Source organism: Salmo salar, chromosome ssa15, assembly GCF_905237065.1.
Source record: "Salmo salar chromosome ssa15, Ssal_v3.1, whole genome shotgun sequence".
Lineage (NCBI taxonomy): Eukaryota > Metazoa > Chordata > Actinopteri > Salmoniformes > Salmonidae > Salmo > Salmo salar.
This window is the reverse complement of record NC_059456.1, coordinates 36,609,054-36,636,054: the sequence shown is the minus strand read 5'-3', so window position 1 is coordinate 36,636,054 and position 27,001 is coordinate 36,609,054. Positions and strand designations below refer to the sequence as shown.

At 40.9% G+C, this 27,001-nt stretch overlaps 3 protein-coding genes across 4 annotated transcripts in view; 2 read left to right on the top strand and 1 right to left on the bottom strand.

The window, feature by feature from the left end:
- Nucleotides 1–17,670, bottom strand: part of LOC106571356 (lethal(3)malignant brain tumor-like protein 3) — a 41,546-nt gene extending 23,876 nt beyond the window's left edge. Inside the window, exons 1-14 of one of the 2 annotated variants that reach the window (XM_014144346.2) lie at nt 17,425–17,670; nt 15,690–15,814; nt 13,894–14,005; nt 9,416–9,581; nt 8,240–8,387; nt 7,545–7,629; nt 7,186–7,280; nt 6,779–6,883; nt 6,291–6,426; nt 5,576–5,667; nt 4,724–4,875; nt 2,696–2,772; nt 837–922; nt 573–683 (exon numbers count right to left, since the gene is read on the bottom strand). In XM_014144346.2, the coding sequence (XP_013999821.1) occupies nt 573–683; nt 837–922; nt 2,696–2,772; nt 4,724–4,875; nt 5,576–5,667; nt 6,291–6,426; nt 6,779–6,883; nt 7,186–7,280; nt 7,545–7,629; nt 8,240–8,387; nt 9,416–9,581; nt 13,894–14,005; nt 15,690–15,797 (1,473 nt within the window). In that variant the 5' untranslated portion in view covers nt 15,798–15,814; nt 17,425–17,670. The remainder of the gene's footprint in view (nt 1–572; nt 684–836; nt 923–2,695; nt 2,773–4,723; nt 4,876–5,575; nt 5,668–6,290; nt 6,427–6,778; nt 6,884–7,185; nt 7,281–7,544; nt 7,630–8,239; nt 8,388–9,415; nt 9,582–13,893; nt 14,006–15,689; nt 15,815–17,424) is intronic. The other variant, XM_014144345.2, reaches the window with a different exon arrangement.
- Nucleotides 17,671–20,159: 2,489 nt separating this feature from the next.
- tmem244 (transmembrane protein 244) lies at nt 20,160–22,740 on the top strand. The gene is made up of 6 exons (XM_014144347.2): nt 20,160–20,433; nt 20,836–20,921; nt 21,216–21,292; nt 21,427–21,552; nt 22,253–22,297; nt 22,472–22,740. The coding sequence occupies exons 1-6, from the start codon at nt 20,329–20,331 to the stop codon at nt 22,567–22,569; spliced, it is 537 nt and encodes a 178-aa protein (XP_013999822.1). The 5' UTR covers nt 20,160–20,328; the 3' UTR covers nt 22,570–22,740.
- A 2,811-nt stretch (nt 22,741–25,551) lies between these two features.
- The window catches only part of LOC106571355 (rho GTPase-activating protein 18), a 67,328-nt gene continuing 65,878 nt past the window's right edge, over nt 25,552–27,001 (top strand). Inside the window, exon 1 of the mRNA XM_014144342.2 lies at nt 25,552–25,831. Within this exon, the coding sequence (XP_013999817.1) occupies nt 25,692–25,831 (140 nt within the window). The 5' untranslated portion in view covers nt 25,552–25,691. The remainder of the gene's footprint in view (nt 25,832–27,001) is intronic.

The following is a 27,001-nucleotide window of genomic DNA, read 5'->3' as shown; positions in this document are numbered from 1 at the left end:
TGACGTAATGGCTAATCGTCCTGTACAGCTGAACTGAACCACACAAAACACCTGGTGAAACTCATCTCCAGGTCTGAGCTACAAACTAGTGAAGGAAGGGAGCATTCGAAGTTATTGACACAGATAGAAGTGTTGCTACAGCTGAGTGACACTGCCATTCTGAATGAATCCAGTGTGGAGTACAGATACTGTAGATACCGGTAGACACAGGGGTCAGATAGACACAGATAGATAATGATAGACACAGTGACAGGAGTCATATAAACACAGATAGATAATGATAGACACAGTGACAGGAGTCATATAAACACAGATAGATAATGATAGACACAGTGAGAGGAGTCAGATAGATCATTGTGTCTCAAAACTCTCCTTGGGGACCCCCAGACATTTCACTATTTTGTTTTAGCCCTGAACTAGCTCTCCTGATTCACCTACTCATTGGCTTGATGATTAGTTGACAAGTTGAATCAGGTGTGCTAGCTATGGAATAGATCAAACACATGGAAGGGCTGGGTGCGCGTCCTAAGGAGAGGTTTACAGTAGATAGAGACTGATGGATATGTTCTCACTTTGATCCTGTGGTCCTCAGTGTCTACCACGGTGGCCACTCTGACAAGCATGGGGTTCCTCTTGTCCACCGTCTCCAGCTTCATGAGTGGCAGGAAGGTGTGGGGGGGTTTCTGTAGAGGGAGAGGGGGGTGTGAGGCCGCATGTCATATGTCACTCTGCAGCAGGCAGACAGCCAGCTAGGCTACTCTAGTAAATTGTGTTTGGATGTGGATGGGGGGCTGCCACATCATCTTACGGCCGATGATAGAGAGAGACAGCCTCACCCCTTTGAAAGCCCTGGCAGGGGCCGGTGATGAGTTGGTCTCCTCCAGATACTTTCCCCAGGAGAAATCCTTGACACTGGGGTAACCTAGAGCAAGGGAAAAGATTGATCCAGATTGAGCATGTTATGCTATATTATGTAGTGTGTGGGCGGGCGGGTAAAGTCCCTTGTGCTATCTGGTACTCGAAACCATCTGTCTACTCCACAGTGGAATAACATCATTTATAGATCAGATCATCTGTTTGGGAACTTTTCATGTGTTTTTTACTCTAACACGGAACCCAAACCGGCTGGGCGCGAGCTCCATCGTGCGCCATCGTGCATAAATTAATTTTGTCCCCCTACACCAAACGCGATCATGACATGCAGGTTAAAATATCAAAACCAACTCTGAACCAATGACATTAATTTGGGGACAGGTCGAAAAGCATTAAACATGTATGGCAATTTAGCTAGTTAGCTTGCACTTGCTAGCTAATTTGTCCTATTTAGCTAGCTTGCTGTTGCTAGCTAATTTGTCCTGGGATATAAACATTGAGTTGTTATTTTACCTGAAATGCACAAGGTCCTCTACTCCAACAATTAATACACACATAAAACGGCCAACCGAATCATTTATAGTCATCTCTCCTCCTTCCAGGCTTTTTCATCTTTGAACTTATATGGTGATTGGCATGTACACTTTCATAGTATTACCATGACAACCGGCAAAACACTTCGTCTTTCAATCACCCACGTGGGTATAACCAATGAGGAGATGGCACGTGGGTACCTGCTTCTATAAACCAATGAGGAGATGGGAGAGGCAGGACTTGCAGCGCGATCTGCGTCACAAATAGAAAGGAGTTCTATTTTAGCCCTTGGTAACGCAGACGCTCCTTGGCGCGCGCGAGCAGTGTGGGTGCAATAATTGAATAACATACATTTCTAAATGTATTTTGCGACGCTCGCCCACACAACGTGTCCGGTCTGGTCAGCATGTAACTTGCGGTCCGTCTGGTGTTCAACCTTCCCAAGTTCTCTCACGTCACCCCGCTCCTCCGCTCTCTCCACTGGCTTCCAGTTGAAGCTCGCATCCGCTACAAGACCATGGTGATTGCCTACGGAGCTGTGAAGGGAACGGCACCTCCATACCTTCAGGCTCTGATCAGGCCCTACACCCAAACAAGGGCACTGCGTTCATCCACCTCTGGCCTGCTGGCCCCCCTACCTCTGAGGAAGCACAGTTCCCGCTCAGCCCAGTCAAAACTGTTCGCTGCTCTGGCACCCCAATGGTGGAACAAGCTCCCTCACGACGCCAGGACAGCGGAGTCAATCACCACCTTCCGGAGACACCTGAAACCCCACCTCTTTAAGGAATACCTAGGATAGGATAAAGTAATCCTTCTAACCCCCCCCCCTTAAAAGATTTAGATGCACTATTGTAAAGTGGTTGTTCCACTGGATATCATAAGGTGAATGCACCAATTTGTAAGTCGCTCTGGATAAGAGCGTCTGCTAAATGACTTAACTGTAAAATGTAAATATCCCAGGACAAATTAGCTAGCAACAGCAAGCTAGCTAAATAGGACAAATTAGCTAGCAAGTGCAAGCTAACTAGATAAATTGCCATACATGTTTAATGCTTTTCGACCTGTCCCCAAATGAATGTCATTGGTTCAGAGTTTGTTTTGATATTTTAACCTGCGTGTCGTGATCGCGTTTGGTGTAGGGGGACAAAATACATTTATGTACAATGGCGCACGCGCAGCCAGTTTGGGTTCCGTGTATAACTGTATGGTCAGTCATCATTACACACTATATCCTGGTATCTACAGGACAAATAGTGACAATAATGATTGACAGGAGTTAGTATGTCACCTGGAGGGGTCGTGAGAATCCTGTCGTTGTCTTGACACCAGCCCACTGGGTGGATGTAGGGACTGGTTGCATCACACCTACAGAAGAGCAGGAGAAGGACAGTGGTAAAAATGCCATCAGCTCACCAATGTGAAATTTCCCCCTTTCCTATTGCGGCAGGTAGCCTAGTCATTAAGAGGGAAAGGGAATATTTAGTCAGTTACACAACTGAATGCATTCAAGCGAAATGTGTCTTCCACATTCAACCCAACCCCTCTGAATCAGAGGTGCAGGGGGCCGCCTTAATCAACGTCATCAGCACACGAGGAGCAGTTGTTGGGGGTTAACTACCTTGCTCAAGGGCAGAACAGCAGATTTTTTTAAAACTTGCCAGCTCGGGATTCAAACCAGCAACCTTTTGGTTACTGGCCTAACACTCTTAACCACTAGGCTACCTGCCATTCGGCCAGAAACTGAAAGGTTGGGTTAAATGTGGAACGCATTCAGTTGTGCAACTGACTAGGTATCCCCCTTTCCCTTTCCCCCTGTCTCCATAAACTGTTAAGACATGAAGTTTATGATATGAATCCCCACTGTTATGAGTGATTGAATGAGGATCATGTTAATGACTGAGAATACAGACAGAGGAATAGATCAATTGACAATGTGACAGAGTCTGACCCACTGTGGCGTGCATTTGGCCATGATGGCATGTTATGCAACATACACTTTGATGTATCGGGACAGTCAGGGTGAAAAACTACACTTCTCTCACAGCTTCCTACGAATACCTCTCTGCGCGACAAACATCAGTAGGACAACATTCACCCATCAATGAATGATGGAGGGCACATCATTGACCTGATGAGTAGCATTGTTTAGGTGCAACTACAGGTATTAATACTGTTATGATGCCGTTATTGCATCGGCATTGCTGGATAAATTGCAAGGGGCTTGCAAATCTGTTTAGTATATTGCAACCCTCCTTACTTGTCCAATAGGCTGTTACTGAAATATCTTTGGAGAGTTAAACTGTTTACTATTTCACCATGTACTCAACATACTGTAAAGCCAATCCCTATTGTGGTGTGCCAGTGCGGAATAATCTCAGTAGTGCAATGGGCTTTTACTAGTCCTGTATTAGTAGACCGATTTATAGATATCGTCAGCACAGGAAACCAGAAAAATCTGCATCGCCGCACTCCCCCCAGTGTCCTACTCTCTTGCCAGGCCAGGATTGAGCAGAGTGGAGTGGTTTAGCTGCTCTCTGGCCCGAGCTGTGATGTTGGAGTGGCCTGTGACTGGCTGTGATTGGCTGATGTGATATGTAGTGACACCACGTGTGAGAAAGTCATCTCCCTGGATGAGTCTGCTCCTACCTTAGCCGCTCTGGGCTCTACTCTTTCTCTAACTCCTCTCCTCCTTGACATTTATTGACGATCATCCATAATTCATCCAATACAAGCTCCTGCATCATGCAGATGGAGACTTCCTCCTGGCTGGCAATCTAAATCCACAGCTGGGAGAGGTCAAAGTGGGCACAAATCGACAGTAACGACTGTAACCACACACGCAGTTCTCAGTCAGAATGATGAAAACTGAGGGGGGAAACGGAAGCATTAAGAATTGTGAGAGCCAAACAAATGCAATAAGAAACCAATAAAAGGGGGAAAAAAATAAGACTAAATAATTGTGAGAAAAGTGATGTGCGTGCCAGTGTTAAAATAATAATTCATGGTACAGACATTTTTGTCTTCCAAATCTGAAAGCAATAATGCAGATTCAAGTGATGTAGCATGTTTGCTTGTGTAAAATATGAATAATAAACACTTTGGTAAGAGGCAATGATTTTCTCCTCTGAGACACAAACCTTCTGTTTTAATAATCTAGCACCATCTAGTGCCCAATTCTGCAACAAGCTAAACCAACACAGACTCCAAAGCAATATGATTATGATATGACATCAGTTAACACAAATCACTGCTGATGATGATACAGTGCTTTGATTTTGAGTACTGAAGGAAATGTAATCACAAAGTTAGACATTACCAGAAGTCATAGCTCTCATCCCAGTTATCAAAGTGCACCAGGAATCGACTGTCCACCATGTCTGTTACTGTGGCAACACAGATGAAGGAGGGGTTCTTCTTGTCAATGGCCTCCAGCTTCATCCCAATTCTGAATCCTAAAGGGGTGACAGTCTGGAAAATATACATAGGACAGTTACTCAGAGGCAAAGGTTACTTCATCCATAACCCTACAGATATAGGATCTTAATTTGATCACCCTGTTGCAGGATAACTTTCCTGCAATGCATGACATTTTAAACTTGCAGTGTATTCTGAAGGCTTCTGAAGTTTGTAATTTCCACTTACAAATGTCAGACTTATGAAAAAATGTATAAACCCCTACAAAAAAAGTAAATTAATTATAATCCACATAATAATTCACATTTCCTGTTGCTGCAGGATTATTTTCCTGCTGTAGAAAACTGCACCTGTACTTTAAACCCTTTAAACTGCACATGCATCTGCGTCAAATCTATGTTGAATGGGCTGATGTCAAGTACTGTACGTCAATGATTGATGTGTAGTCTTAACTAAACAGTTTTACCTAGTGGTGGTAAAACATTACTATTAAAGCAATATGAAAGTGGACACATTGAGATTTTGTGTCAGAGAATTTCGGATGGAGCAAATGCTTTTTAAATGGGATTCATCTGTTGCCAGATGAATGACAAGGGAGATGATTGACAAAAAATGAATGCAACTCGTCCGAAAATAGTTTACTTGAGTTGTACTTCTGACGGTCAAAAATGGACAATGATGTATGTCGATTTCATTTGTGTTCATGCATCTGAGTGTGTCCCCGGCCTAATCTAGGTCTGTAGGCTTCTCTTACCGTGTTCTGATTCTCAAACAGGGCCTTGGGAGCTGCCTGGGCTTTGCTCTGTTTGATGTATGACGACCAGCCAAACTCCTCATCCTTCATACCTGTCCATCCATAGAGAAATGACAAGGATTATATTCACGTTTCCATAAAGAACTGGGGGGAAATTATTTTCCTCCTAATTACATTTTGCTGGTTAAATTTCAAGTATGCTAGTAATCATACATAAAAGTCATATAAATAAAATCTTTGTGTTTTCAAAATAGTTTAGAACTGTTTTCCAGTTTTCCTGTTGCCATGGATAACCTGCTTGCACACCTGCTTGTCAAAGTATACCCACTATAACCATCCCTAAATGACATACAGATGTAGGATATTAATTTGATCACCCTGTTGCAGGAGAACTTTCCTGCAATGCAAGACATTTCAAACGTGTAGTGTATTTGAGGTAAAAAATTCTGAAGTTTGTAATTTCTACTTTGAAATGTCAGACTTGATTTTCCCTTAAAAAAATGTATCAACCCCTACAAAAATGGCCACTAATTATAATAATAATAATTCAAATTTCCTGTAATAAATCAAATACAGCAGTAAGGAAATACTAATGAGAAGAAGATGAGGAAGTCCTAAAGTAACAGTTTGAAAATATCCCATCCAAAATGACAAGCAATCCATACATTATTATCTTTTCCAGGTGGATATCTGTCAAAGTTAGCATGTCTCTTACCTTTGGGGGGGTGCAGCTTGTGTCCCGTTTTCTCACACCATCCCACAGGGTGGATGTCTGCAGAGTTGGAATTCACCCAGAAGTCATAGCAGTCCAAGTTCTTGTCAAAGTGAAGCCGTATTCGGTGTCCTGAAACCTAAACATGGAAGAAGCATTAAGCATCTTCATACCTAACATGGTAATCCTGTGTTTGCTACACAGAGATGAAGTAGCAGCATACTGACCAGACGTGCACATGATGCCAAAGTAGAAAAGTGGACATAATTCAAAACCAAACAAGCATTTATGGTCGTATAAATACTGTCATTTGCTAAATGCCATTGCATAGCAACACATACAGTACATGTTAGTGAACACAACTATTGCTATGCACTGGAACAAGAACAATGCAGACTTTGCTTCAGATCTTCCCAAAGCTGAAGATATCCATGCCATGAGTTTAGACTCCTCTGAGAGGGCAGCGATGAGGAGTCAAGGTGAGAGGTTACCTCAGCTACAGTGAGCACACAGTACATGGAGGGATGTTCTGGGTCCACACCCTCCAGCCTCATCCCCACCCGGAATCCATTCTTACTCTGGGGGAAGGCCTGGTGCTGAAAGGAAAATGGGACATATTCGTTTAAAATACATATTCCCAGACTTATGTAGAATAAATAATAAACTTAACAGTGTTGCTGTAGGCAAAGAATAATATGATTAATGAGTTGAATAAATTAACTCTAAACATGCAGGACACAATGTAGGCCTCGATGTGAAATTGCATATAAACGTTGAATGACAAAAAAAGGAGAAATAGGAAAAAACTAGAATGACTCGAAGGAAACAGAGAATGATAATGGGTTAGACCTCAGTTAATAACCAATTCTAGACAGGCCTGGGGGGTATGATAGCTCACCTCTTTGAACAGTTTAGTGGGGGCAGCGATGGCTTTGTCCTGCTCCAGATAGGAAGCCCAACACCAAGACTTCTTCTTCCCTCCATATGGAACAGCTGCCATAAATAATGATTTGATTGTAACGAGTAATACATTAAATTACATACAGTTTGTGTGTGTGCAATGGCAGTGATTATATGAATATAGTGATTTGGAAATAGCGAGAAGATTCTGTCCCAAGAGACAGTCCCAAATGGCACGCGATCCCCTATATAGTGCTCTACCTTTGATCAGGCCCCATAATGCACTACATAGGGAATAGGGTGCCATTTGGGACACAGCCCTCACAGGTATCCCTTCCACTGCCTGTTTCTACTTACTGTGTCTCAGCAGGGCTGCATCCCCCCTCCGCTTCCTCCTGCCTCGCGGAGCTCCACGCGTCGTCTTCCTGCTGTCTTTCTCCTCCTGTTTGATGCACAAACAGCAGGATTTACACACTAGAACACTATAATATTCAGGAACATTCTAATAAGACTAAGAATACTCACAAATACAGTATAGACTAGAGCAATGTGATATGTTGGTGCAGGCAATCAGGACAGTGTTTATGAGGTAGTATGGAAATCATTCTGAATTTGTGTATACATTGAAATGTTTCCATTTTGAAACATTAATGATAAATCAGAGACTATCAGCGAGTTTTCAGCACCAATCAGGTCACAGAATTTTGTGAGAGGTATTCATTTAGTATGAGTTACGACACCTTAGCAGTAAAAGACATGTAAGGCTAATGTATCATCCCTCACAATCTTGTGCAATCTGGAGTGATGCAAAAAATGTACAGACAGAGCTCTGGAACTATTTGTCTATAGCATCTTTAAATCACATAAGCAATATCTACAAAATGTGATGAAATATCAAGCAATATCAGTAAATGTCTTAATGTTGGGAGTGATTTAGTAGGTACCCAATGTCTGTAAAAGTGAGGGGGGAGCATGGATAAGAATTCCGAATAACAACATTGGTAAAAAAAACTAAAAATCCAATATTCCTTGAAGTATAAAGTAATACTGACATAGTCCTCATCATGGTCCTCAGGCAGGACCTCTGTGGTGTCCATCTTGTCAGCTAGGCTCTCCTTGTACTGCTGCAGAGGCCTCTTACAGCTGACCCCCACCACCTCCCCATTGCTCTTAGACACCTCTTTCTTCAGCTTCAGCTCACTGCAGTGGAAAGAACATAGAGTACCAGTGATTTAGAAACTAGAAGGTTTCTAAAAGGTTATGCAAAAAGGATTATCATTGTTAAAAACTTTTGTTTCAGTAATAACTCAACTGGCAAATTCTTCTGTCAAAATATCTAAAGTATGACCAGCACAAAACAGTGTTCATTCACGGCAAATAATTGAAGTCAAAAATGTAAATGAGGACCACATGTATTTCATATTCATAACGCATTGCGCCTACATTGACTTATTCCTGGTGACGGCTGCCTATGAATAATCGTATCATCATCAGCTATAAATGGTCACAATCAAAAAAAAATGTTTTATTGTAATCTAACTCAAAATATTTCTAATTAAGTGTAATTAACTATTTATTATAGGATGCATAGGCAGTATTTTCCTTTCTCTGTTGCCATGGCAGTAGTAAATCCACAGAGGGAATACCTCTTTAAGATGGAACGTTCTGTTGGCAGCTTCTCCTCCTATAAGACAATGGATACATGGGGCCCACGGCAATGCAGCACTGGCTCTCTCTCTCTCCAGCTCAGAGCATGCATTAGCATCACCACCAGTCTTTACATAAACTAACGGATCGATTATTCCTGGCTTCCACTCTGCATAGAATGGCTGGCCACAAAAACATTTTAGGAAGGAGACTCATTGATTTTTTTAAGCATATGAAGGATGTTTATAGTTGTTCATATGAGCAAATTGAGAAAGAGAAAATGTGATACCAGTAAAAACAAAAAAATCTATATTGGTGTTTCCAAATAGTTTGAACATGATAATTTGGCATCAGTGTATATCAACATTGACTATGTGAGTCTCTCACCACTATTATTTCAGTGTACTGTACATAAGGGAAAGTCATTACAAAAGGAATAATGTCAAAAGTGCAATAAACACCAGTTCAACTACCAGAAAGTAGCATAATATTTTCCCACAGCATCAGGCAGAAACTGCAGTTAGGACCAGACCAGACCCCCTGGACCCTAATAAATCTCTAGTCCTCCCCAGCCCACTCACTCCTGCTGGTCCTGCTGCAGACAGCGCTCGCTGCAGTGAAGGCAGTCAGACAGGAAGTCCACGGGGGAGCCCTTCCTCTGGCAGCGCACACACACCAGGCCTCTCTGGGCCCACTGACCCTCCTGCCTCTCCTCTTTCACCGCCACACACGCACTGTCTGAGAGGGCTGGGGAGGAGAGAGAGAGAGAGAGAGAGAGAGAGAGTCGCAAAGTCATCCTCACCCATCTCCTGTGTGGCTAATGAAACGTTTCTAAGCTCAGGGTAAATAAGAACAGGGTAATGGAATAATGTCAAAGGATCCTAAAAAATTGTCAAATACTCCAGTCACCCAAGTCATATGCACCGCAAGCGGTACCGGAGCGCCAAGTCTAGGACCAAAAGACAGCTTCTACCCCGAAGCCATAAGACTGCTGAACAACTAATCAAATGGCCACCTGGACTATTTACATTGACCCTCCCCTCCTTTGTTTTTACACTGCTGCTACTTGCTGTTTATTTTCTATGAATAGTCACTTTACAAATTACCTTCACTAACCTGTACCCCCGCACATTGACTCGGTACCAGTACCCCCTGTATATAGCCTCAATATTGTTATGGAAATGTTTTTTGTTACTTTTTGAATGATTTGATTTATTTTTTACTTTAGTTTATTTAGTAAATATTTTATTAACTATATTTCCTGAACTGCATTGTTGGTTAAGGGCTTGTAAGTAAGCATTTCACGGTAAGGTCTACACCTGTATTCAGCGCATGTGACAAATAAAATTAGATTTGATACCCTATTTGATATTTTTTAACAACAATATAGCCACAAGCTAAACTAACACATACACTGCTCAAAAAAATACAGGGAACACTTAAACAACACAATGTAACTCCAAGTCAATCACACTTCTGTGAAATCAAACTGTCCACTTAGGAAGCAACACTGATTGACAATAAATTTCACATGCTGTTGTGCAAATGGAATAGACAACAGGTGGAAATTATAGGCAATTAGCAAGACACCCCCAATAAAGGAGTGGTTCTGCAGGTGGGGACAACAGACCACTTCTCAGTTCCTATGCTTCCTGGCTGATGTTTTGGTCACTTTTGAATGCTGGCGGTGCTTTCACTCTAGTGGTAGCATGAGACGGAGTCTACAACCCACACAAGTGGCTCAGGTAGTGCAGCTCATCCAGGATGGCACATCAATGCGAGCTATGGCAAGAAGGTTTGCTGTGTCTGTCAGCGTAGTGTCCAGAGCATGGAGGCGCTACCAGGAGACAGGCCAGTACATCAGGAGACGTGGAGGAGGCCGTAGGAGGGCAACAACCCAGCAGCAGGACCGCTACCTCCGCCTTTGTGCAAGGAGGAGCAGGAGAAGCACTGCCAAAGCCCTGCAAAATGACCTCCAGCAGGCCACAAATGTGAATGTGTCTGCTCAAACGGTCAGAAACAGACTCCATGAGGGTGGTATGAGGGCCTGACGTCCACAGGTGGGGGTCGTGCTTACAGCCCAACACCGTGCAGGACGTTTGGCATTTGCCAGACAACACCAATATTGGCAAATTCTCCACTGGCGCCCTGTGCTCTTCACAGATGAAAGCAGATTCACACTGAGCACGAGACAGACGTGACAGAGTCTGGAGACGCCGTGGAGAACGTTCTGCTGCCTGCAACATCCTCCAGCATGACCGGTTTGGCGGTGGGTCAGTCATGGTGTGGGGTGGCATTTCTTTGGGGGGCCGCACAGCCCTCCATGTGCTCGCCAGAGGTAGCCTGACTGCCATTAGGTACCGAGATGAGATCCTCAGACCCCTTGTAAGACCATATGCTGGTGCGGTTGGCCCTGGGTTCCTCCTAATGCAAGACAATGCTAGACCTCATGTGGCTGGAGTGTGTCAGCAGTTCCTGCAAGAGGAAGGCATTGATGCTATGGACTGGCTCGCCCGTTCCCCAGACCTGAATCCAATTGAGCACATCTGGGACATCATGTCTCGCTCCATCCACCAAAGTCACGTTGCACCACAGACTGTCCAGGAGTTGGCGGATGCTTTAGTCCAGGTCTGGGAGGAGATCCCTCAGGAGACCATCCGCCACCTCATCAGGAGCATGCACAGGCGTTGTATGGAGGTCATACAGGCACGTGGAGGCCACACACACTACTGAGCCTCATTTTGACTTGTTTTAAGGACATTACATCAAAGTTGGATCAGCCTGTAGTGTGGTTTTCCACTTTAATTTTGAGTGTGACTCCAAATCCAGACCTCCATGGGTTGATAAATTGTATTTCCATTGATTATTTTTGTGTGATTTTGTTGTCAGCACATTCAACTATGTAAAGAAAAAAGTATTTAATAAGATTGTTTCTTTCATTCAGATCTAGGATGTGTTGTTTAAGTGTTCCCTTTATTTTTTTGAGCAGTATACATTAATGGCATTTAAAATGTCATCTAATCAGAAACGCTCAAATAGATAGCTGACAGCTGACCACTTTTAATGATCATGATTCATCACTTTCTTAGCTTTGAGCTCAATTTAACTGATTCTCAAACCTATAAGGTTAGACACAATTATGACAATGTAATATTCTGGAAAATGCATTTATCAGAGGTATCCTAAACTAAAAGATGAAAGCATTTTTCAGACAGCACAGTTACCTGATGTAATTACAGTGAGGGAAAAAAGTATTTGATCCCCTGCTGATTTTGTACGTTTGCCCACTGACAAAGAAATGATCAGTCTATAATTTTAATGGTAGGTTTGTTTGAACAGTGAGAGACAAAATAACAACAAAAACATCCAGAAAAACGCATGTCAAAAATGTTATAAATTGATTTGCATTTTAATGAAGGAAATAAGTATTTGACCCCTCTGCAAAACATGACTTAGTACTTGGTGGCAAAACTCTTGTTGGCAATCACAGAAGTCAGACATTTCTTGCAGATGGCCACCAGGTTTGCACACATCTCAAGAGGGATTTTGTCCCACTCCTCTTTGCAGATCTTCTCCAAGTCATTAAGGTTTCGAGGCTGACGTTTGGCAACTCAAACCTTCAGCTCCCTCCACAGATTTTCTATGGGATTAAGGTCTGGAGACTGGCTAGGCCACTCCAGGACCTTAATGTGCTTCTTCTTGAGCCACTCCTTTGTTGCCTTGGCCGTGTGTTTTGGGTCATTGTCATGCTGGAATACCCATATCCACGACCCATTTTCAATGCCCTGGCTGAGGGAAGGAGGTTCTCACCCAAGATTTGACGGTACATGGCCCCGTCCATCGTCCCTTTGATGCGGTGAAGTTGTCCTGTCCCCTTAGCAGAAAAACACCCCCAAAGCATAATGCCAAAGAGCTCCATTTTGGTCTCATCTGACCACAACACTTTCACCCAGTTGTCCTCTGAATCATTCAGATGTTCATTGGCAAACTTCAGACGGGCATGTATATGTGCTTTCTTGAGCAGGGGGACCTTGCGGGCCCTGCAGGATTTCAGTCCTTCACGGCGTAGTGTGCTACCAATTGTTTTCTTGGTGACTATGGTCCCAGCTGCCTTGAGATCATTGACAAGATCCTCCCGTGTAGTTCTGGGCTGATTCCTCACCGTTCTCATGATCATTGCAACTCCACGAGGTGAGATTTTGCATGGAGCCCCTGGCCGAGGGAGATTGACAGTTCTTTTGTGTTTCTTCCATTTATGAATAATCGCGCCAACTGTTGTCACCTTCTCACCAAGCTGCTTGGCGATGGTCTTGTAGCCCATTCCAGCCTTGTGTAGGTCTACAATCTTGTCCCTGAATCCTTGGAGAGCTCTTTGGTCTTGGCCATGGTGGAGAGTTTGGAATCTGATTGATTGATTGCTTCTGAGGACAGGTATCTTTTATACAGGTAACAAGATGAGATTAGGAGCACTCACTTTAAGAGTGTGCTCCTAATCTCAGCTCGTTACCTGTATAAAAGACACCTGGGAGCCAGAAATCTTTCTAATTGAGAGGGGGTCAAATACTTATTTCCCTCATTAAAATGCAAATCAATTTATAACATTTTTGACATGCGTTTTTCTGGATTTTTTTGTTGTTATTCTGTCTCTCACTATTCAAATAAACCTACCATTAAAATTATAGACTGATAATTTCTTTGTCAGTGGGCAAACATACAACATCAGCAGGGGATCAAATACTTTTTTCCCTCACTGTATCTGGTGTTGTGAATAGTCATAAAAACAAAGCCACCCCTACTGATGTAAAGTCGTTTCTTGAAGACTGTGTATGTGGTACGTGATTAGGTAGTGAAAACCGTCAGTTAAACATGCCTACTTGAAAGAGGAAGATGAAAGAGTAAATATATGCACATCCCACCAGGTCAGGTGCTAGAGAGACAGGTGCATATTATGTAAGATCCCAATGTGGATACAAACACTACATGTGTAGGCTTACATCTCACAAATATATCCCTGTTGGGAGCATATCAAAGTTGTGTACATTGAACCATGCCATCTTACCCTCCTGAGCAGTGGGCACTGCCCATGTAGTGGTGGCATGAGACTTCTTCACCCTCTCATCATCTCCCTCCTCCGTTAGGACCTCCAAGACTCCAAACTCATTCACCTTAAACTGATAAACATAACACACACACACACACACACACACACACACACACACACACACACACGTGAGGAGTAATTATATTTATTATATTTAGATGAATACTGTGATTAGGGCAATGCGACATGGTCAGGAAAAACTAAAACGAATTAGGATTTTTACAATTTATGATGTATACAATTATATATAACATTGCATTTGTCATTACAAAAACGGCTAATTTAATTTCCTTATAATGTTTCCTTTTTCTGCTAGGTATAATACAAATATTTACAGTACCAGTCAAAAGTTTGGACACACCTACTAATTTATTTTTTTACATTGTAGAATAATAGTAAAGCCATCAAAACTATGAAATAACACATATGGAATCATGTAGTAACCAAAAAAGTGTTAAACAAATTCTTCAGAATAGCCACTCTTTGCCTTGATGACAGCTTTGCACACTCTTGGCATTCTCTCAACCAGCTTCATGAGGTAATCACCTGGAATATATTTCAATTAACAGGTGTGCCTTGTTTAAAGTTCATTTGTGGAATTTCTTTCCTTCTTAATGCGTTTGAGCCAATAAGTTGTGTTGTGACAAGGTAGGGGTGGAATATAGAAGATAGCCCTGTTTGGTAAAAGACCAAGCCCATATTATGGCAAGAACAGCTCAAATAGGCACAGTGAAATGACAGTCCATCATTATTTTAAGACATGAAGGTCAGTCAACTTTGAAAGTTTCTTCAAGTGCAGTCGCAAAAACCATCAACCACTATGATGACTGCCACAGGAAAGGAAGACACAGAATTACCTCTGCTGCAGAGGATAAGTTCATTAGAGTTACCAGCCTCAGAAATTGCAGCCAAAATAAATGTTTCACAGAGGTCAAGGAACAGACACATCTCAACATCAACTGTTCAGAGGAGACTGCGTGAATCAGGCCTTCATGGTCGAATTGCTGCAAAGAAACCACTACTAAAGGACACCAATATGAAGAAAAGACTTGCATGGGCCAAGAAACACAAACAATGGACATTAGACTGGTGGAGTCCAAATTTGAGATTTTTAGTTCCAACCGCTAAGTCTTTGTGAGACGCAGAGTAGATGAACAGATGATCCCTGCATGTGTGGTTCCCACCGTGAAGCATGGAGGAGGAGGTGTGATGGTGTGGGGGTGCTTTGCTGGTGACACAGTCATGATTTATTTCGAATTCAAGGCACACTTAACCAGCATGGCTACTACAGCATTCTGCAGCGATACACAATCCCATCTGGTTTGAGCTTAGTGGGACTATCATTTGTTTTTTAACAGGACAATGACCCAACACACCTTCAGGCTGTGTAAGGGCTATTTGACCAAGAAGGAGAGTGGTGGAGTGCTGCATCAGATGACCTGGCCTCCACAAGCACCCGACCTCAACCCAACTGAGATGGTTTGGGATAAGTTGAACCGCAGAGTGAAGGTAAAGCAGCTAACAAGTGCTCAGCATATGTGGGAACTCCTTCAAGACTGTTGGAAAAGCATTCCAGGTGAAGCTGGTTGAGAGAATGCCAAGAGTGTGCAAAGCTTTCAATGTAGAAAATAGTTCAAATAAAGAAAAACCCTTGAATGAGTAGGTGTGTCCAAACTTTTGACTGGTACTAATATATATATATATATATATATATATATATATATAACCTTTTTGGCTATTGTGGGGATCTGTACCTTTAGCTCACTCCCAGGTAAGGTTCCAACACCATCACTCCAGTCCATGGCACCATACACATCAAAGTCAGGGGTTACTGCATTTGTGATGTTTGTAGACTCATCCATATTAAAAATAGTGATATCTGAAATAGACAATGATAGATGAAGCCAAGCCAGACAATAAATAATGCACTGCAGAATAAATATGTCATAGGCCTACTAAATCTACATAAACTGACTTTAAAAGGCTTTTTATAACATTAGCTAACTAAAGTGCAACTTAAATGAAATGAAGAAAAACAAAGTGACGTTCCACAGAGCCGATTGGCAACAATGTTTAAAAAACATTTCAGAGCTGCTTTGCAACAATGTTTCACTATTGTCGAAACGTAACAGCGGAAGCCATGTGATTGGAACTCGATGACGTGCATCAACCACTAGAGGTCATTGCTGACAACATTAAGACGACTGCGTTTGAAACTTTCAGACCCTATTCAACAATGAAATCACTGAACAAAAAAATCGAGACGAAAATGTCTAATGTATTTTATAGAAAATATGAATTATTGATAGTTTATGCAATATGATGCATCAATATTGCTGTCTTTCAAATACAATTCCTGACATTGGGGTAGGGCAGAGGCTATCATTTATGTTTTATGTATGCGCCTATAAGCTATAGGCATTCAGGCAGTTACAGTAGCCTATATCAACAGCAAATCGTTTACAGTCATTTATGAAATTGCAATATAAAAGTAACTTCAAATTGACGCAAGCATATAATTTAATTAACAACCAAAACTATTTGAAGGATTACTCCTATCTGCTAAGCGTGAAAATTGCATCGTATGCGGGAATACTTTTTTGAATGATCCAAAAATATTATTACAAAGGAAAATTCCGCATGTTGACTGTGCACATATTATTCTCCATGTGTGTTAGATTTTATCATCAGATGGTCACTACCGGTTATGAGCGTTATTCATATTTATTTCGATCTCTTTGAGTCAAATAGTTTTTATTACGTGTGGGATTAAATTATTCGGTTGGGCGCAACCAGTTCGCATTTCCTTTGTGTTCCAACTAGGAGTGTTACAGGTATGTAGTGATGTCCCTTAGCAAGACGCCCAACATGCATTGTATCAGATCTAAACACTTTTCTTTGCTCTGATACTATTTAATGTGTTTTAAAGGCAGTTTCCCAAAATGGCGGAGCTGGAATATACTCTATATAATTCTCACCGGCAGGCCTGCAGACTCGTTGCACTACAACAAAAATTATATTTAACTGCCTTGACAGGTTTTTGGAAGGAAATGGTGATATAAATATTTTAGTCCAAATCGCTTGTCAAGCGCACAGTTTCTCCTTTCCACATCCATAACCGGGAATTACACCGAAGCGCATTATTCTTGAAAGAGTACAATATACCATTATTATATACGTCTCCAAGAGACAAGAAATGTAGCGCAACATATTTTCTATCGATTGCAGTAATTTTCGACGCAACTTTTGTTACAATTTTAGAACGCAATAGATTGACGCTTTACATTAAACCTCTTCCTGGCTGATATTATTGATGACACGTCCAGTCGTTTTGTACTTTATTGCTAAGTTTTGGTCAAATTCCGTCGCAATGAACCTCTCACGAAAGTATTAGACTACACAATAGATCACTAATTACAATAAGACATAATTTCCTGGATTAACTGTTTTATCCTAAAGTACATTTGTTTTAATTTGTCTGTTTCTTACCCAAATTCTCCCACGAGTACTGACAAATTGCCCAGGCAGCCGTCAATGCGCATGAGCGTGGCTCTGAGCGAGTGCTTGCAGTGAGTGCCCCAGCTAGACTGAAGAACACATGATGGCAATATCGAAAGTTTTAGCTGGTTGAGTAACAAAATATTTATAGATTTAACCATTATTTGTCGCATAACGTTGCAATCGAAATAAAAGCACCAGCAAATGATTATTGATGCGTTGTGGATATTTGGAGAATGAAATATGCGATAATGGGAATACAAGAGCACGAATACCATGTTACTAAAAATACAACCCAGTGTGCTTGTCGACAGTGAAACGGGGTGACTTGCGAAATAGCACAAAGAACGTCAGAAAACGTTTCACTACCGACATTGTGTTGTATCCTAGTACGTAGTGCGCCATCAACACATTTTCAATTTTGTGCTTAGGTTTATAGTACGCAGCAAGCTCGTTTTCGTTGCATTTGATATACTAAAATGAATCTGTGCTTGTGAGTCCTGTGCAAGAAACCATGCAAATATTGATGTACAACGTTTCTTTATGTCATGCTATAGTTCCATTACTATATACAAATTGGCTCAACTTGATGTAGTGACATCAAAATGAAAAACACTAATAGGCTGTATCCATGGCCTACTTTTTTTAATTCAAATACCTTTATTGGACTTCTAGTTAGTTTATCTAGAGTTGTTCCAATAATAGTAGCAGTACATAATAGAATACATAACGTTAGAGTAGAATACATTATGTATGACTTTCATCAGTAATGGCAGTCTAGAGACAAATGTACAGTAACTATCTCTGCAGATTTGTAGTCAATTATGCTTATCATTACCAATGCACGCAGTTATAAAAAAAATTATGATCATGAGTATGACTACTTTTTCTATAAAATCTTTCATGCTTTGTCATCAGATTATTATGGGCTGCTTTGTGAGAGCATGTCTGGCTAATGCATACTGCATTGGGTGTTAATGCTGTTGCATATCACCATAGTGTACATTTCATTTGTTACTTATGGAGCTCAATTTCAATTCATGGAATGTGCATATTGGAATGGCATGCGGGCAAAGATTTCCTTGGGAGCCCTTTCTTGCATATGACTGAGTATTTAACTGAAGACATGCTTTGTGTTGGTGATCTGTCTCTTCTCTAATGCATGATTGGCGTCACCGCACAATCCACTCACTGTATAGAACATTAGTGATTAGTGAGTTACAGTGTCACTAATTCGCTAAAAAAAAAAGAAGCTCAAATGAGGCTGTGCTGATGATGCTGTGCTGAGGGTGATTGTCAAAAGACATACTGAAGACTGGGTTTATGACTGGGATAATGATTTAAGTGCTTAGGACTTGTTTGCTTTCCCTCAAAGTTCTGTCATGGTTTTAACAACTGTGTAGCAGGAGCCTGTTCAATGTCTCAACTCTAAACATTCAAGAATATGTCCAGTTTTACAGAGATCACATGTAGTAGCACACACACACACACACACACACACACACACACACACACACACACACACACACACACACACACACACACACACACACACACACACACACACACACACACACACACACACACACACACACACAGCAGATTCTCCAGTGTTAAATCAACACTGTAGAGTGTTACATTTAACATTGTTCCAGTGTCTATACAGTCCACACTTCTCAGTGTTAAATTAACACATTGCTAAGTGTAAAGTCTTATTGGCATATTTCCCAGTGTGCCTTTCCTATTGAGTGAATTGTAAAGTTACAACCCATGACTGTATTTGTTAGTGACAGTGACATGGTTGTTGCATTCATTCATTTTCAGTCTTATGGACTTCACCAAGTGAGATCCTAAACTAATATGTTATCATTAAATTGTAATTATTTAAGACAATACAATAAATATTTCATAATGCCTTATTTTGAGGGCCTAGTTGTAACCTAATACAGTGACCTGAAACTCATGCTGGCTTGCAAAGTGATCTGTAATTCCTATTGGAATACAGCTAGACTGTGAATATCCAACATTTGGAATGTGTATTCACCTGCAACCTGTATTCAGAATGACTGCCTGGATTGGGAAGACTAAAATATGAGACTACCTAAAGCATCTAAACTAGAACAACCATTTCAGTAACTGGTGTAATAAGTCCAAGTAACAGATTGGATTAGTTTATTTTTTTTACATTTTATATTTGAGTAGCATAAGATTAATAAATCAATCACTATACATGAAAAGCATAGATATTGAATCAAACTGTTCTAAAAACCAACCTGCAATAGAGCTCAACTCTGATTATTAATGTCAACACTCTGGTTATTTTACACCAATGAGTGTTAAATTAACACTTACAGAGTTAACTTCACTCCTGAATCAACCATAGAAAAGTTACACTGAAAAATCTACACTAGGTAACACTGGCCAATTTGCTGTGCAGTATACTGTAGATCAACTAGCCAGAGAAGCAGAGAATTCCACTCTTCTAAAGAAGTGTGTGACCTATTTACATTTAATTTACTCAGAGTCATGTCTGGCTTGCCTCCTGGTGCTCCAGCAGCTGTTACAGTATATACACCCCAACAGGCCTACACCACACATTAATAGCTTAAAAAATTATACCGTCCAGTGAATATGTATGCAGTGACATCACAGTGATGTGAAGAGAGGTTGGTTGTCACCCCACTCAGGTGTATTTCTAGCCACTGTGTGTTGGTGATGCTGTAGAAGTGGCCTGGGCCTTGGGGCGTGCTTTATCCAGCCTGGATTGAGACAGGAAGCTTTTTGCGTGTGTGTAATCCCATTAACCATTAAGACCAGCCCTCATCCCCTGGTGTGTTTGCTCTACTGTAGGCGGCCTTCTAGCGTCTCCACTGATAAAAGAAAAGGCGGCTATTCATGTTGTTGGACTACTGTTGCAGGTGTTGTGGGTATTGTGGGTCTACTCTGAAGCGCTATGGACCAACATCAGTCAAGATCAAGACCAACATCAGTGAAACATGGGTAAAGACCTTGGACTTCAGTTTTGGATACCACAGGAAATGTAGTAGTAGAGAACTACAGGAGGTGTACATGTTTACCAGTGTCTACTTAGTGTGGCACTGTGTACATAGGTCATGTGCTTCTGTAGTTTTGGCAACACAGCTCACTATTCAAGTTAGAGCATTTGGTATAGAATTCTAATACCTTTCATTGAAATGACTGAACCTATCTGAGTTCAGTTTATGTAAGTATTTCAGTCCGAAACTTTCTAAATGGCCTTCCTTTTTTGTAGATTTGTGGCAACAGCAATGATCAAATGAATCCATATTATTATGGATCATATTTGAGGTTTTATTAAGAATGACCATCTGACATTTTGAGGGTCTTGTGTGACGAAGTCTGATGTGATGTTATGTATTACAGATTGTTCTCCAGAACTTGCTGATGTGCATAATATCCTTCTATGCTGTTTACTACATAGTGGTCAGTCTCTGCATTGGTATTCTCAGGTGAGTCTAAAATAATACATCTTTTCCACAATATTAAAATGAAGTATATCCTGTCTTTCATATAGTTTCATTGTCATATGTTGTGGTACATGATTGACGTGTACTTCCTGTCTCATGAACACAGAAACTACCCACAAAAAAATGCACAGTGTCTGCATGGAACCCTCATTCTGGTTTCTGCCAAAAAGCATCACAATATGTCTCCAGTGCAACCTCACACATTTACTGTAACTACAGTTAACAGCAAATATACCATTTATGACCCAAGTTTCTCATTATTCATCATCTCTGCAGGGTACATGAGGTTGACAGCCTTTTAGCACCCTTTGACTACACAACACAGCCATCATGGCAAAGTCCAAAATACCTAGGTGAGTTGATCGAAGACTCTGCTTTATTCTTGTTATTCAGTAGTTAGCAACATCACTTTTTACTACCTTGAATTCTGTGTGTTCATGTTGGTAAGCATGTTGGCTGAGGTGTGTAGTTTGTATTTCCTGCATAGTGACAGTGATCTCCATGGAGCTGACCTATCTTTTGGGAGGCCTGATATTTGCGTGGATTGTCGAGGAGTGGGTGTGGGACTACGCCATCACAGTCACACTAATCCACATCGTTCTGACGGTAGCAGGTAAGCAGCAAGAGAATGAGGCAAGGGGACAAGAATCTCATTGTCCAAGGTTTCATAAATGTATGCTTTTCTGAACAAACCTGATATCACTCAAACTATCAACGACTTGTATTTGGCATATTTACTCTTTAGTCGAAAGGTTATTACAAGTATGTACATATGGTCTAATCACTGCCTTGTGTATATGCAGCTGTTTACTTTGTGTTTAAATCTGTGTCAAGCACCATGCTTCAAGAGTCCCTCTTTCTATTGGTTAACATCAATTAATGTCGCTACTGTATAGCAACCAGTCCTATAGTGTGATGGCGTCTGTCTGTCTGGTGCTGCATGTGCTCTACAGTAAAGCCAGGTTTGATAATAGCAAACACATCAATGACTCCACATGAATCTACTTCCCACCTAAGACACACTTTTTAGTAGATGTTTTAGTACCAGTTTCAGTATCTGCTAATGAATTAGATTAAAATAACAAACAATGTCAATGTTAATCCTATCATTGATTTGCTGGGATTTCAATCTACTGTAGGTTATGTTATGCAAGGTTGTAAGGCCACTTTTGTATAAACAGGCTTGTCAGAAGAACATCATGATCATACAGTTTCACAAGCTGACAGAAAGCTTGATTTGATGTATTAGTTTATTTGATATGGTTGAATATGTGTCATATTCAATTACTATCCTGTCTGTTTCTTTCATCCAGTTATGTCTGATTTCCCGTCAACAAAACATTATTGGATTGCCCTTGGTAAGGAATCATACTTGATATCAGGCAATTTGGAGCCAATAAAAACATGATTTGTTGTTATATACACAGTATTTTGATCATCACATTAATTAGTCGTTCTACATTTATTTTGCAAGTGATTCAATACTTGATGCATTCAAATAGGTCTATCCTTTAAATCCACTTGTGTCACAGGTTCTGGATTGGTGATGATGATTTTTGGAGGCCAACTTGTAGCATACAAGCTTTTCAGGAATAATTTTGTGTATCCGGATGAGCTCCAAAATTTCTAAGAAAAACATTTAGCTTTTCTTCTACAAAATGATGGAGGATCAAATATTTTTTTATATTCAGTTTTTTTGTACTACACAACTTTGGTACTCTGTAAATCCACACATTATATTTTGCAATTAAAGGTTGTTTGGAAGGAATTGTTGAGAATATTAAACACTTCTTGCCAACAATGTTCTTGTTTTTGTGTATCTTGTTCATATCCTCCTCCATGCCATTGGAAATAATAAGGAATCATTTACTCTTTTTAGAGATGAAATAAACACAAGTGTTATTGCTGTGTTATTAACAAAGTGATACTACTGTAACAAAGTGTTATTACTGTGTTATTACTGTAACAAAGTGTTATTACTGTAACAAAGTGTTATTATTGTGTTATTACTGTAACAAAGTGTTATTACTGTGCTATTACTTTAACAAAGTGTTATTACTGTATTATTACTGCAACAAAGTGTTATTACATTGACATTTTAGTAATTTAGCAGACACTCTTATCCAGAGCAACTTACAGGAGCAATTAGGGTTAAAACAAAGTGGTATTAGTGTCTTATAACACATTACCTCATTAAAACACTAAGGAACCTTAGGGATAGCACAGTGGTGATTGTTATTAAGCCTGAGCATCTGTTGTCTGTTAAAGCCCTTGGGATTAAGCATGCTTAGAATTACTGAGGCAGTAGCGAGCAGTCAGTCAGTCGCTCCTCCTTACTATTTTGAGTGGTGTCATTTTAGTACTGAAGCGCACATCCACCTCTTGAACGGGTCAGTCTGCTGATCATTACAGTCTGCAATACTGACCCTAGTCACAGTTGTAATCCCAGTGACCCCACATTTACACAGACACACCCCAGACAGTGAAGTAAATCAAAGACTGGAAGTCAACTAAAAGAATTGAAAAGCTACAACAGGAAGTATATCTACCCATAATATGGTTGATCTGCTAAATGTTAGTAATTTAGCAGTCACTCTTATCCATGAGCAATTAGGGTTAAATGAAAGACACAGGCAGATTTTTCACCTAGAGGGATTTGAACCAGCATCCTTTTGATTATTGGCTCAATGCTCTTAACCCCTAGGCTACCTGCCACACCAACTAGTTTCACTCCATTCTTGTACCTGCGGGTGTAGATTTCACCTTGGTAAGAGCTTTGCTCAGATCATAGTGTCCACACCTTTCCAGATGGATTGAGATAGGGCGTTATTAATCTAATATAAAATGTATATAAGGGTTAAAGTCTTAAGTAACATGCCAAGACCATAAATGTTTCTGTTTAGTGAATTGACACAAGGTTTTGTTATATGCCTACTTGTATTTCAAACACTTGATCAGAGTAATAGTAGTATTAGTAGTACTTATTAGGATCCCAGGTTAGCTGCTGCTGAGGCAGCGGATAGTCTTCCTGGGGTCCAAACAGGAATCAAAACATAACAAATAAAATACATAATATACATAATACACAGTACATAGCACTCACTACATGTGCCAGGAGAGATTGAAATGCATGTTATTGACATTCGCCCTCTGTGTACATCACAGTGCAATACGTGCTGCTCTGTCCTGGAAGAACTGCAATTTGCCTATGTCCGTCATTGCCGCACCTGACCACATAACTGGGCAGTAGTCCAGATGCGACAAAACTAGGGCCTGTAGGACCAAAACTAGGCCTGTCTGCTTGACTTAGATGTCAAGAAAGCAGAGCAACGCGTTATAATGGACAGACCTCTTTACCAGCAGTAGATTTAGCAGTAGACTTACCAGGAGATCCATTTTCTAATCTGACTATGACTATGAAGCCACGATAAGCACAAAATACATGGCATAATTCGTAATCCGAAAGGTCAACTGCCTGACCAGTCCTAGCCAAACAGTCCATGTATGATGACTGGTACCAGAGGTATACACAGTCATTACCATGTAAAATTCAATACCAACAGTAACACTTCATTTAACCTACTGTGATATTATTTTAAGTTAGTTTGCTTAGTTTAGTAGCTATTAAGTATTCAATTGCGATTAATACTGCCCACATTTTGTTCTATTCACTCCCACTGATAGCCGTTATCGCAGCAATGAACCCAGATCGTTTTTGAGCATCATTACCAGTGATTTGAAAACAAAGGGATTTCCTCTGCTGCACCCAACAGACACAGAACATGTTGTAACCGAGCACCAGATGGCAGTATAGAGGTAGCCCACTAACTTACTGTATTATGGGAGGACTTTATTGTAATGGCCAATGCTGCTCAGATGTCAAACCTATGAGGCGTGTTGGAGCTGGTCTGATAACTTATCAAACCAGGAGAAAGGTCTTCCGATTCAGCCTGCCAGGCTAATACATATTTACTAATTGATTGGAACAGAATGTAACAGTTTGTAAGTGTATAATGCCTAATGCCTTTTTCTTCTGGCACACACAAGAGCCCCCACATAGTTCCTTAATTAAGATATTCTAATTGGGGATATGGACATTTAAATAAATAACACAAAATACACAAATTAAATAACTGTTGTACTGCAGTTATTACAGCATTATTACACAGCTATAAGAGCAAGATAATGCAGGCTTAAAAGCCATGAATCCATAACACTAGGCAATAGTCACAGAGGACCTCAGATCAATATCAGGATCAGAATGGTGAATTCCAATTCACAAAGTACAGGTGGAATGAAAGGGAATACTTCATTATATAGCATTCTAATGCATCATGAATCATGATTAATATCTATGTAGGCCAAGGATGAGATATAACATACAGTAACTTGGAATATTAGAGCAGTAAAACATGATTGTGCTGTTTTCAGGTCAGTGCCCTGTTACTTGACAAATGAATGCCCCAGGTAGGATATTAGTAGTGCTGGGGCCAATTGCTGGTGGACCATATAAAGTAAGTAGATAAGATAGAAGGCTGGGACAAGAAAAAAAGTGATCTTTCATAGGCTCATAGGAGTGGCTCAGCCCAAATTACACGACTCAGCGGCATTCTGGGCGGTGCTTTCAGGCAGCTGTTGATTATCCATGTTATAGGCAGTGAGTGAGCTCATTGAAACAGCTCCCCTCTCACACACAGCGTTACTACCCCTAGAGCTGTGTACATTCTAAGTTACCTGCGAACTGCAACAATAATGCAGCATGAGTCGCGCAACACGAATCGCCAGCAGGACGCCAAGGGAGTAATCTTGACCGGGTATTTTAGCAATAGTGAAGTTTTACCTCCCGCCTCGGGTGTCAATAATGCCGAAGAGACCGAGTCTTCATCGTTGAGGTGAGCGGATAGTCTTTTATTGAACATAGCGTACAGTATGTAACATTGCCGCTTGAATAGTAACGAGAGGTGCAGTTGCCTAACATCTTCTCTTTTTAGTCAGCTATGGCTACCAGTTGTCCGGCTTGTAATCTGACCTCTAACAGAACACTCAGTAGCCTTCAAGCCACCGCTGACTTTTCCATGTGTTGATACATTGTTTTATATGATGGATATTTGAAATCGAATGAGTTCATAGACTAAAAAAGCAGTGACGATACACCCGAGTGTATGACAAGGCAAGCAGTATAAATACCAAGTAATTATGCCAAAATTCGACTGTCCATAACCCCACTTTTTTTATTAGACTACAGAAAACTTTAGAGCAAGCCCTTACAGAATATATACTGAACACAAATATAAACGCAATATGAAACAATTTCAACGATTTTACTGAGTTACAGTTCAAATAAGGAAATCAGTTAATTGAAATAAATTCATTAGGCCCTAATCTAGGATTTCACATGACTTGGCAGGGGCACAGCTATGGGTGGGCCTTGAAGGGCAGAGGCCCACCCACTTGGGAGAAAGACCCACCCACTGGGGAGCCAGGCCCAGCCAATCAGAATTAGTTTCCTCTCAGTATAGGGCTTTATTACAGATAGAAATACTCCGGGTGGCTGGTCGCAGATGATCCCGCAGGTGAAGAAGCCAGATGTGGAGGTCCTGGGCTGGCGTGGTGACACGTGGTCTGCGGTTGTGAGCTGGACATACTGCCAAATTATCTAAAACGATGTTGGAGGCAGCTTATGGTAGAGAAATTAACATTACATTCTCTGCAGCTCTGGTGGACATTCCTGCAGTCAGCATGCCAATTGCAAGCTCTCTCAAAACTTCAGATAACAATGGCATTGTGTTGTGTGACAAAACTGCACATTTTAGAGTGCCTTTTATTGTCCCCAGCACAAGGTTCACCTGTGTAATGATCATGTTGTTTAATCAGCTTCTTAATATACCACACCTGTCAGGTGGATGGATTACCTTGGCAAAAGAGAAATGCTCACTAACAGGGATGTAAACAAATTTGTGTGCACAATTTGAGAGAAGTAAGATTTTGTGCGCATGGAACATTTCTGGGATTTTTTTATTTCAGCTCATGAAAAATCGGACCAACACTTTACATGTTGCGTT

Coding starts and splice junctions, on each gene's coding strand:
- tmem244 (XM_014144347.2), top strand. CDS start 20,329: ATGTTGTTGGACTACTGTTGCAGGTGTTGTGGGTATTGTGGGTCTACT. Junction 20,922..21,215: donor CTCTGCATTGGTATTCTCAG/GTGAGTCTAAAA, acceptor TCATCTCTGCAG/GGTACATGAGGTTGACAGCC. Junction 21,553..22,252: donor CATCGTTCTGACGGTAGCAG/GTAAGCAGCAAG, acceptor TCTTTCATCCAG/TTATGTCTGATTTCCCGTCA.